General features: G+C 37.2%; 1 protein-coding gene across 2 annotated transcripts; it reads right to left on the reverse strand.

The window, feature by feature from the left end:
- Positions 1-406: 406 nt before the first annotated feature.
- On the reverse strand, positions 407-6,456 carry LOC105040074 (putative disease resistance RPP13-like protein 3). Of its 2 annotated transcripts, none has more exons than XM_073250676.1 (2): positions 3,669-6,456; positions 407-809 (listed from the first exon to the last, which is right to left on the reverse strand). In XM_073250676.1, the coding sequence occupies exons 1-2, from the start codon at positions 6,367-6,369 to the stop codon at positions 802-804; spliced, it is 2,709 nt and encodes a 902-aa protein (XP_073106777.1). In that variant the 5' UTR covers positions 6,370-6,456; the 3' UTR covers positions 407-801. The 2 variants fall into 2 exon arrangements, with proteins under 2 accessions (XP_073106777.1, XP_010914747.1); XM_010916445.4 differs by lacking the exon at positions 407-809 and adding an exon at positions 2,174-2,437.
- Between the last annotated feature and the right edge of the window lie 4,149 nt (positions 6,457-10,605).

The following is a 10,605-nucleotide window of genomic DNA, read 5'->3' on the forward strand; positions in this document are numbered from 1 at the left end:
GCTAGACATCTCTAACATTGTCTCCTATGACAGCATGGTAATATCAAGTTAATATGTCATAGGGATGTAAAGACCGCTATTTTCCACCATATTTTCAACAGGCACACCCCTACTGTTAGTTTAATGCCAGCTGAATCAAATCTTGGTTTTGCCTATTTCAACACTCAAGCAATTCTTCCCAGCTTTAAAGATTAATAAAGAAAACAAAATATGGTCATTTTTTGATTGAAGAAATTTGTGCCTTCTGTACTTCGAATCACTATTCTCACTAGCTAAACAAGGTCAACTACACTTGAAGACTTCAGAAGTTGTTCTCTCACCAGAAAATGCTCCCAAAATGCCGAAGTGCAACCACATCCATTCCCAAATAAGCACACAATTTAGTTGCAAAAAGAGTAACCAGATCATAAAAGAAAGGAATTCATAAGTAGTTCAACAACAATAAGCAATAAGCAATAAGTATCATTTCATTGTTTCCTTTTGATCCAGAAGCACCCGATGACAAGCCACTTCCAGAAGGATCTCTTATTCTACTTGATGTATCCATTGTTTGTGATAAATTTGGGTTTGTATCATCTGACTTGCGTCTGCCAAAAACACAGGCAGATCTCTGCTTGTTTTTCTTACCACTTCCCTTGGCATTGTTTTTGCCCTCTTGAGGACTACTTGATGGTTCTTCTTCAGCAATCTTCCCATCGTGTGATTTTAGATTTTCTTTATTCACCATCTCTGAAACTACATTTTTGTAATTAAGTCCAGCGCGATTTAGACCATTTCTTTGTTGGTTTCCCTTCCAAGCCATCATATACCTGCTACAGATAAAAACTTGGTGGTACGCTAATCAATTTCTGACCGTCTAAAAGTTAGATCCATTATACAGCAATTCATCTTTCAATAAAAAAATAGAACCTATAAAACCAGATGAAATTATGAGTACATGTGGACAAAAGATGCAGATAAAAAAGGCAAAGGAAAAAAATATAGAAAAAGGCCATGCCACATTATTAACTGAGTGAAAAAGGCCATGCCACATCATATGGTAGACAGTAAGTATGAAAGAAATTCCAACCCAATAATATGTTAGTTGCTTCACACAAGATTTACCATGCCGGTCGGTAGTGCACTATACTAGGTATACCATACGGTGCTAGTACCAAATCGGTATGCAATCTTGTATCGTGCCAGTATTTGGTGTATTTCACTATCTCGTATCATATCGCATATCGACACTTGATGGAATGATACCGATACCAATCCAGTTCCGAGATGATGAATTTTAGCCCCATATAATCTCTATAATTTTTGACATATTAATTGTAAGATTTGAGTACTCAATTAATTATATCATTTATGGTGCAAGATGTCATCCTAATAATAGATTTTATCGATTTATCAGCTCCAATTCTCACAACTAAATACTAGATATATACCACAACAACATGAAATGTGACAAGACAAACCAAAAAATCCTGAAATCATATTGGGGTCAATAATTGACACAGACTAATGAGTCAAGTCCCTTCTAACCAAGCAAAAATTAAAACCTTAGAGCAAGTTTCAAGATCTTGATTTAACAGGGATGGAGGAATAAAACAAAAGATAGAGGAGAAAGTTATCATGCAGAATACTTTTCCATGTTCATAACTAGCAAAATAGAGATTAAAAATGCACATCCAAGCAGAAAAGTATCTTATTTGAGAGCAAGGAAAGATACATGCACGATCATGGCCCACCCGATCAAACATTTAATCCAAAATTTCAAACAAGGAATGTTAACGCACGGTAAATCATTCCATCAACTTTAATATCCAAATCCTGGTAAATTTCAGCGAAAGGATACTATTTTTTAGGGAAAGCATAGCTACATATATGATCACATGGATCTCATCTATGAAGTCACCCTCAAATGGGTAAACAGATTCAGTTTCCAGGATTTGTACCGTCTGCAATTGTTCATTTGATCATAAGTGGTTGGCTTCAGTAAAATTCCAACCAACTAATGTCAAATTTTGTGTCAAACTAACATCCGGAGTTGGTAAGAACATGTGAAAAGGGAAAAAAAAAAAAAGCCTCAAACGTATCTTCTTCTGAAATGTCAACAGAAAGAAAAAAAAGCTATTGTTTTAGGGATGCCACTGAAGAAACAAAAGAAAAGAAGATTGCATCACAATTTTACACATATTACCAGATATTTTCAACTTCAGATTGAAGTTCTTGTGCCAAAGCATTATTAAATCCATTACATAACATTAACAACTCCATAAAATCTGAAGAAACATACAATGTAAAAATAAAAATGAAGAACTAATACAATCAATAGTTCGATGGCTCCATAAGAAATAGCTAGAAATGCCTCCTTGTACATATTAAACAAAGCCAGAGAACCTTTTTGACTAGATCATCACTTCAATCGACATGATCAGTTAAAATATTTCTGCTGCAAGACAGGAAACAGCATATTAGATATTTATTTAGATGGAGATGACAAAGTTAATTGCTGGAATTTGTTCCCACATTTCATAAGCATAAGAAACGTCTTAACTTGTTGAACTGTTGGGTTGTCTCCTTTTCACTACAACAATGGTTTCGATAAAGTAGTCATAGTGTCACAGCCAGGAAGTAATTACAATCATGGTCACCCAATGTTCAAAGGACATATCCTGAGTTTCTCCATGTTTGTTTTCTTCCTTTTCTATGTTTTCTTGGTCGACTCCCTTCCTTCGTATTCATTAAACTTCTTGTGTAGACTAGATGACAGTTTTTCTCATCTGGAAAGAGAGAAGAAACAAAAATTCTGGCTTAGGAAGGTTAATGATATGGTCTCACGTTCTATCAGAAGCCTTCTGGTAGGCGGTAATGGTTAAATAGTAGTTACAAGAATAACTGCTTATGTCTGATACCGAGACTAAGAAATGCATGCACGTTTTAAAAACTATTTTAATGGCTTCCACATGAACCTTGAAGATGTCTACGACAAGAACTCATATCACAGCATTTGTTTCGTCTGATCACAAGCCAGACAAACTGAACTATCACATGTGCAATTGATGTGATGCAAAATGGCAACTTTAAACAAGGAAAACAACGAAAAAGTACAAAGTAGACCTCTTTTAGTTTTTTTATTTTCTGGGACACTTGCCAAGAGAGGTGATAAAGCTAGTCTGTAGCATGGGGACCAACAGGGTGCACAGAGACAGGCACTTCAGGATTAAAGCATCATATTACGTATATAATTCCCGGGTTTATTAATGGTCTCATCAGTGTTTTAGTGCATGAGGTATTATAAGAGGTGGATTTTGTTATCCCATCCCGTCATCCAACTATTTGTATTTGAACACACAAAAAAAAAAAAAAAAAAAAAAAAAAAGAAATAGTAAATATCAATCTCCAGTAAGATCAGCAGTACTTGGTTGAGTTTAATGCTCCATTTTCTCAAGCTCGAGAAGGAAAAGAAATTTTAGAATAACATTTCTTAACTTCTCCATCAGAAGTACGATAACTGAACAATAATTTCAGCAATTAGAACGTTCAAAATCAGAGAGCAATAAATCATAATACTCTGCATGATATTATGCCAGACATGTGGCGTGTGAGCGTGTTTATTCCATTAGTAGAATCTTGATGAATGGAAATAACTGAGGGAATGGGGGAGAGAGGGAGTGACTTACGTGGGAACTCCTTTTTAATAATAATGGAGGGGATGTGTCGGACCTTGTACCCATCGTCACTTCTGACCTTGTCACTGAACTCACGGGGCATGTCAATCAGCTTCAGTTCCCGAACCGTGGTCACGTGCTGCAATCCCTCGGGAAGCATCTTCAACATTCCGCACCAATGGAAAGTTAAGTGGGTGAGGCGGGGCATCGCTCCAACCTCCACCCTCCATTCCTCTAAATCATTGAGACATGCCAATATCAAGTGTTGCAGTCGAGGAAAGCCACCAGCAGAACACGACATGCTCTTCCCGTCATATGCACCGCACAGTTCAAGAAGCCTGAGGTTTGGCAGCTTCTCCAGCACCGGCATTGGGTCTTGCTCCAAATGAGATGAAATTAATATGAGCTTGGTGAGGTTTGGTGGGAATTGAGTGATGTCCGGGAGTTGCTGCTGTTGGAACGATCCTCTCAGATACAATGAGCGGAGCTTCTGCAGGTGTCGTCCATGTGCGGAGATGTCTGTTGGCAATTCTGTCTTAAATACACTCATACTGAAGGAGAGGAGGCTGTCCATTTTGTCGAGTGATTTTCCGAATGATTCACTAAATTTTCTTTCATATGCCATCTCTGTAAAGGCTAATGCGACAACCCAATATTTGGTGCATGCGATACGTAGAGCCTGCAGGTTCTTGTGATCACCACTTATTGGTGCGCTTACAAACATAGGCATATTAATATATACATGCCTCAGCGTCGGGATTTTCCAAAATGATTTCGGAAGCCATAAAATTTGTGTATCTCTCACATCCAAAGTCTGCAGATTCAGGAGACGTCCTATGGAGGATGGCAACCTCTTCAAATCAGTGTTTCTCAGTCCCAGGTATCGTAGATGAATCATGTTGCCGATCTGTTTCGGTAACTCCTCCAGATCTGTTGCGCCCTCCAAATCCAGCACCCTCAGTGAGTTTAACCCACTCAAAAATCTTCCCACATTAGTCAAAATTAAATTGAAGCCTAGCAAAGTGCGGAGATGTGGTGAGGAATCAACAACCCTGTCATTTATACGATTGTGGAAAACTACACGATGACTCGATATACCATCAGATACTGCCATGTCACCACTGCAAATATGAAGGAATCCATCCTTTCTAGCTCCTAATAGGCCAAAGTCACGGAACATATCATGGATGCGTATGCTCTTAACCCGCCCATAAGCCCCGCTCCTCTCGACAACCTGGATCATGCACCTGTGCACCAACTCATCCAACCAATCCCTTGCGGTGTCTTCCATTGTCTGTCTCTGCTCCTCTAGTATGAAACCTTCAGCGATCCACAACCTCACTAATTTGGAAACAGAGATAATGGAGTCCTCAGGGAATGCGGTGATGTACAAGAAACATGGTTTTAATTGATATGGCAAGTCATTGTAACTTAAACCCAATATACTGAGGCATTCCTGCCCTTCTCCGTGCGATTGCCAGTTAGTGCTCTGAGCTACTTTCGACCATGTATCATAACTGCGATCTTTCCTCGACAGAAGGCCCCCCAACACCACCAGTGCAAGAGGAAGTCCACCACACCTCCTTGCAAGCTGCTGGATCAATTCCCTCAACTCAGTGGGGACATCTTCATTTGGTGGAAATGCCTTCCTACGGAACAGTTCCAAACTCTCTGTGTCATTCAAATGCTGTAGCTCATGGGGAGGTATCCGTGGCTCGGCATGTCTTGCAACTTCAATCTTACGGGTCGTCAGCAATATTCTGCTACCGTTGTTTCCATTAGGAAGGACTTGCTCCACTTGTCTCCAAACATCCACAGTCCATACATCATCCATCACGACCAAATACCTTTTGTCTCTTAGGAAATCAACGAGCCTCTCTCTCACTTCTTCTTCACCCATCTGCTCCAAGTCTTCTAGTGTAATTCCTGTAGTTGTTTCTCTCTTCCTTTTTAGTCCCATTACCTTCTTCATGATTTCCTTCAGAAGCTCAATAACTCGGTAATTCTGAGAAACTGAAACCCAAGCAAAGGTGTCAAAATGTTCTCTAATTGCAGGGTCATTATGCACTTTTCTTGCGAGGGTGGTCTTGCCAAGCCCGCCCATACCCACTATAGAAATTACACAAAGTATTCTATTATCAGAATCAAGCAAATGTTTCAGTAATTGTTTTTTATCATCCTCAAAGCCTATGACATCAGTCTCGTCAAAGAAATGAGGAGGGAAGCGTCTCATTGCTTGTAAAGTATCATCCCTATCACTGCTCTTCTCAGCTTTACTTTCACCCAGGCTGGCATTAATGCCGTATCTCTCTGCGCCCTCAGAGATACCACAGATCTTCTCCTTTATTTCATCAATTTTAGATCCAATTTTATGTTGGGAGATCAATCCACAAGGTTGAGGACAGTACCTTGAAAAGGAGCCCATGAAGCCTCTCCTCCGACGCTGCTGCTCAGCCATGAAGTTGACCGTGTCTATGATGTCTTCCACTTCATATGCCACATCTCTTATCTCACGTATCCAATTTTCCACTCTTCTGTCTGCCCTCCTCTTGGACTCCGCATCTTCGAGGAAGCCTTCCATTCGTTTCAGTTCTGTTTTGACCCATTCGACTTGACCCTTCACCCCATGCAAAAACGCAGCTTCTTCTATGAGGAGTTTGGCAAGCTGAGACACGACATCCGAAACAATACTCGAAACAATAGAGTCAGCCATCTCTCCCCCCTCTCTCCTCTTGCTCTCAGATAAGAAGATTATGGATGGTGATGAAATGTATGAGCAAGAAGGACTAGGTAGTCTTGATCCCTGCAAAAGAAGTTGTCAGTAGTTCGGATGCTTTCTTTCTTTCAGCAATAGCCGTGGAATCTTCTTTCTTAAGCTTTTAGCACTCCTCAACGAGGAAAAACCTTATTCCAAAGGTAAGATGCTGATGCCAGGTCACACTAAACTAAAACTTTATTCCAATTGTAACATGCTGATGGCAAGTTGCATTAAACTAAAAACTTTATTCCAAAGGTAAGATGCTGCTGCCAATGTGCCACTATTGATGGGATAAACTGATAGTTGTGATGGTGGAAGAAACGCTGGTTGTTTTCAAGGATAGCTTCTTATATAGTGTAGTTTCATCAATTTAAGGTGGAGGGGGAAAAAACAGACAGCAACGTTTATCAAGAATAATTCTAAAATTAACTGGACAATAATATTGCCAATAATCATTATTATCATTGCTTTTATCTGTTACCATGTCAGATAGAGCCGAAGGCATTTCTCTTTTGTGCTCAACCATCTTATAATTTCCGGTAGCCACACATGACAGGCTCAGGGTGGCGGTAACTTATGCTTACGAAGATGGGCTTTGATTAATTTGGGGCCACTTTATAGTGGGCCTGAGAGACCTAACAGCCCACCATCCAGAAGTACCGATTGATCTCAGATTAAAACTATCCAAGCTCTGATGTATGATCAGATCTCGAATCAGAACCACCAAACAGACAGCTGATGTCGCCCCAATGGTTTCCCCTTACGTCCACTTGGTGTCTTCGTTAACTCTCTTTCCTTGTTGGCTAGGGGCGGAGCTCCGGCAAGATCCCTACACCGCCTGATAGGCACCCAATTTTGACAATAAAAATAAATTGATATTTCCTTCAATCAGAATGAATTTGGATTTTCTTCTTAGCATCTCTTATTTTGATACTGATATCATTGTCTACTAGAATTTCATTTTTAGCTTCTCTTGTTTTGGTACTAAAATGATATAGTCTATTTGGTATTATATTTATTTAGCATTTGTGTTAAATTTAGAATGATGTAATAGGTGGAACATTGGGTCTGAATCAGTCTATATAATATAAGCCATTGGCTCTTGACAATCAAACAATATAATTTTTGTACTATATGATTTGATTTCTCATAGTTGATATTTATTTTATATTTGCAGGTATGATTATCTATATGTTTTGTATCATATGTTTATATTAAATAACGATGGTTTTTTCGATGATTTGGATTACTGGTTATTGATAATTTTGAAAAAAATAATATGATATAGTATTTAATAAATTAATAATAGTAAAAAGATATTTGAATTAGTCATATTAAATTGAGAAAAAAAATATTATTTATTAAATTTTTTTATTTAGCTCTTCTTATTTTGGTATTAAAATCATATAATCTATTTAGTATTATATTTATTTAGTATTTATGCAAAATTTAGTAGAATGTAAATAGATGAAATATTGGGCTGTGAGCCATTGGGCAATAAAGAAATCTCTTCCTTTCTCTAAATTTTCTTTCTTCCTCTTTTCATTTTTCTCTTCTAATCGAAGGTTGACCCTCTCGAAATGGTCACGATACATGGAGGCATGTATCACTGCCGCTGCTGCTGAGGCCGCTTTTTGATCCAACTCCACAGGGAGCGTGGGGAGGGCGCGACGTTTCCATGCTTCGAGTGCTTGGAACGCATCAGCCGGTCCGATTTCTCGGCCAATCTCGTCTTTCGCTACAGGGTCTCAGACTTCGCCCTGCCCTTTGGCTCCACTGCCGTCGTCCAAGTCTCAGTCCCGTCCTTCCTTTTCCAGAATCTCGCTTCTTTCTCGTTAATTAGTTTCAGAGATTTGATCATTTTGTCTCCTAACTGAGGTTTTTATGTGTTCTTGCGAAATTTCGCTCCTTTCTCATAGATTTTATGTGCGGTTCTTGTCCCTACCAGATCTGGCTTTAAAAATTCGAACTTCTTATTTGTTTAGTGGAGGTTTTCCATGTTACCGAACGAAATCTCGTTCCTTTCACTTCGCTTTTTAGTTGGCTGCTTCTTTTCTCTAGAGTTTGTTCCAAAGATTTGATCTTTTTTTTTTTTGTTCTCTAGCTAAGATTAATGCATGCTTTTAGCAAACATGCTGCTTGTCTGAATTCTCTTGGCAGTTGTTTTGTAACTAAAAGACTGTTCTGTTGAGGTTTGATTGATTTAGAGGAAGAGAGATAGACGGACCCAGGGTGATATTTATCATTTATGAGTCGCGAAAGGACAGATAGTAGTTGGGTTTTAAAGAGGGTTGTCAACTAAAATGAAGCAAATAATGTAGTGGACCATGCGTTAGGGCCGAAATCAGATACGAATCTAATATCAATATATTTATATTCATATTTATTTTATTTGATAAATATAAATATAGATATAGATATTATTTAGATATAAAAATTTATATTTATTTTAAATAAATATGAATACAATTTGAATATTAAAATTATGAATATAATTATAAATATAAATTAAATAATTTAATTTTATGACTATAGAATTAAAAATATTATTATTAAATAAATAATAAATCAAATTACTAGAATATTTAATATGTTTATATATTTTTTTAAAAAATTAATAAGTGTTATATAAATTTATATAGAATTACAAGTAGATTTGAATAATCGGATATGGATCGGATAGTTGTCTATCCATATTCATATATATTTTTTTTTGACGAATATAAATACGGATATGGATATTAATCAGATTCTTAAATTTTTATTCATATCTAAATTGATTTGGATACGAATATAGTTCCGGATGAATATTATCTATACCACTTTAATCTCACCATGAGCAGCCTTTGGGTCTTATCTTTCGGTCTTTCTTCATATCTGAGACTGCTATAAGTTGCTCCATGACTGATGTATGATGCTGATCTTTTTTACTCATAATTTTTCCATCAGTGCAGTCATATTTGAACCAGGACAATAGTGGAGGTAAATTAAATTTTACAATCTATCTCTGTTTGTCACGTTAATTTGAAGCTTTTGCTTTTTTTCTCTTCCCATCAACTTGTTTTCTCTTCATGTCTCATGCTGGAAATCTGTAGTGCTGAATTGCAGTGAGGAGGTCTCTTCTGAATTTGTGCTTGTGGCAATATCTAATGATGATAAAAGATTCTTGAATGCAAATTTGTAAGTCATCGTTTTTTTTCGCTAATATATGTTACACGAGTATCCTTATCTCCGGGAATGTGCAAACTTGACACCTAAAGAGATTTATGATGCATGCATGGCCTCACTTCCCGCAGTGGCCACAACTATTTGGACAATGATTTCACACATGGTAAGGATGAGATGTCTTCGTCAGAATAAGTTCACCGTCAAGCTAACTTGATGCTTTTAATTTAATGAACAACTGTTTGTTAATTGGTACTTTTTATTCGTTGGATCAATTTAAATGTTAATTTAATCTTGAACCAAACTTTAAACTAAAGCTTAAAATTCAAGAATCTGGCTCTCATTTTAGTTCGAACCAAGCTTAGTTTCATGTGGAGTTGATTCTAGATTGTTTTAGGAACATTAAGCGAAAATTATAGAGGCTCTTGTTCAACTAGATTCAAAATTGAAATAGTGGTGAACAAATCAAGTTTGGCCTTGGAATTCAACTTCATAATCAATTCCAGACGAAGCTTTATCTAACCTAAGCTCAACCAAGTTCGGCTCCACTGCATCCCTAATTGTGATAGAATATGTAATGGTGGTGGAACATACAACAATAGTATGAGAAACTATATAAAATAATGGAGCAATACAACTTTTTCTCACAAACCCTCTCTTTTTTTTCTATTCTGGATACCACTTCACCACATCATACATTCTACAACAACCACCTATTTATAGGTATAAGAAATGACCTTTTGACTCTCCTAATAAATTTATCATTTAGACTTCTTATGTGACTCTTGGATTTTCCATGTGACTCTTGATTTTTTCCATGTGACTCTTGGTTTTTTCATGTGACTCTTGATTTTTTCCACTTCAATTAAGTTTACAAAATGACCTTTCGATTTCTTCAAATACATTTAATATTTGCTTTTTCCAACACCCCCCCTTAAACTTAATTGTTCTTTCTTCATCATGCTAAGAGAACTTTTAAACTTGGTGAAGAGCTCTGCTCCTAATGGTTTAGTGAATATGTCGGCA

Source organism: Elaeis guineensis, chromosome 1 (assembly GCF_000442705.2).
Source record: "Elaeis guineensis isolate ETL-2024a chromosome 1, EG11, whole genome shotgun sequence".
Lineage (NCBI taxonomy): Eukaryota > Viridiplantae > Streptophyta > Magnoliopsida > Arecales > Arecaceae > Elaeis > Elaeis guineensis.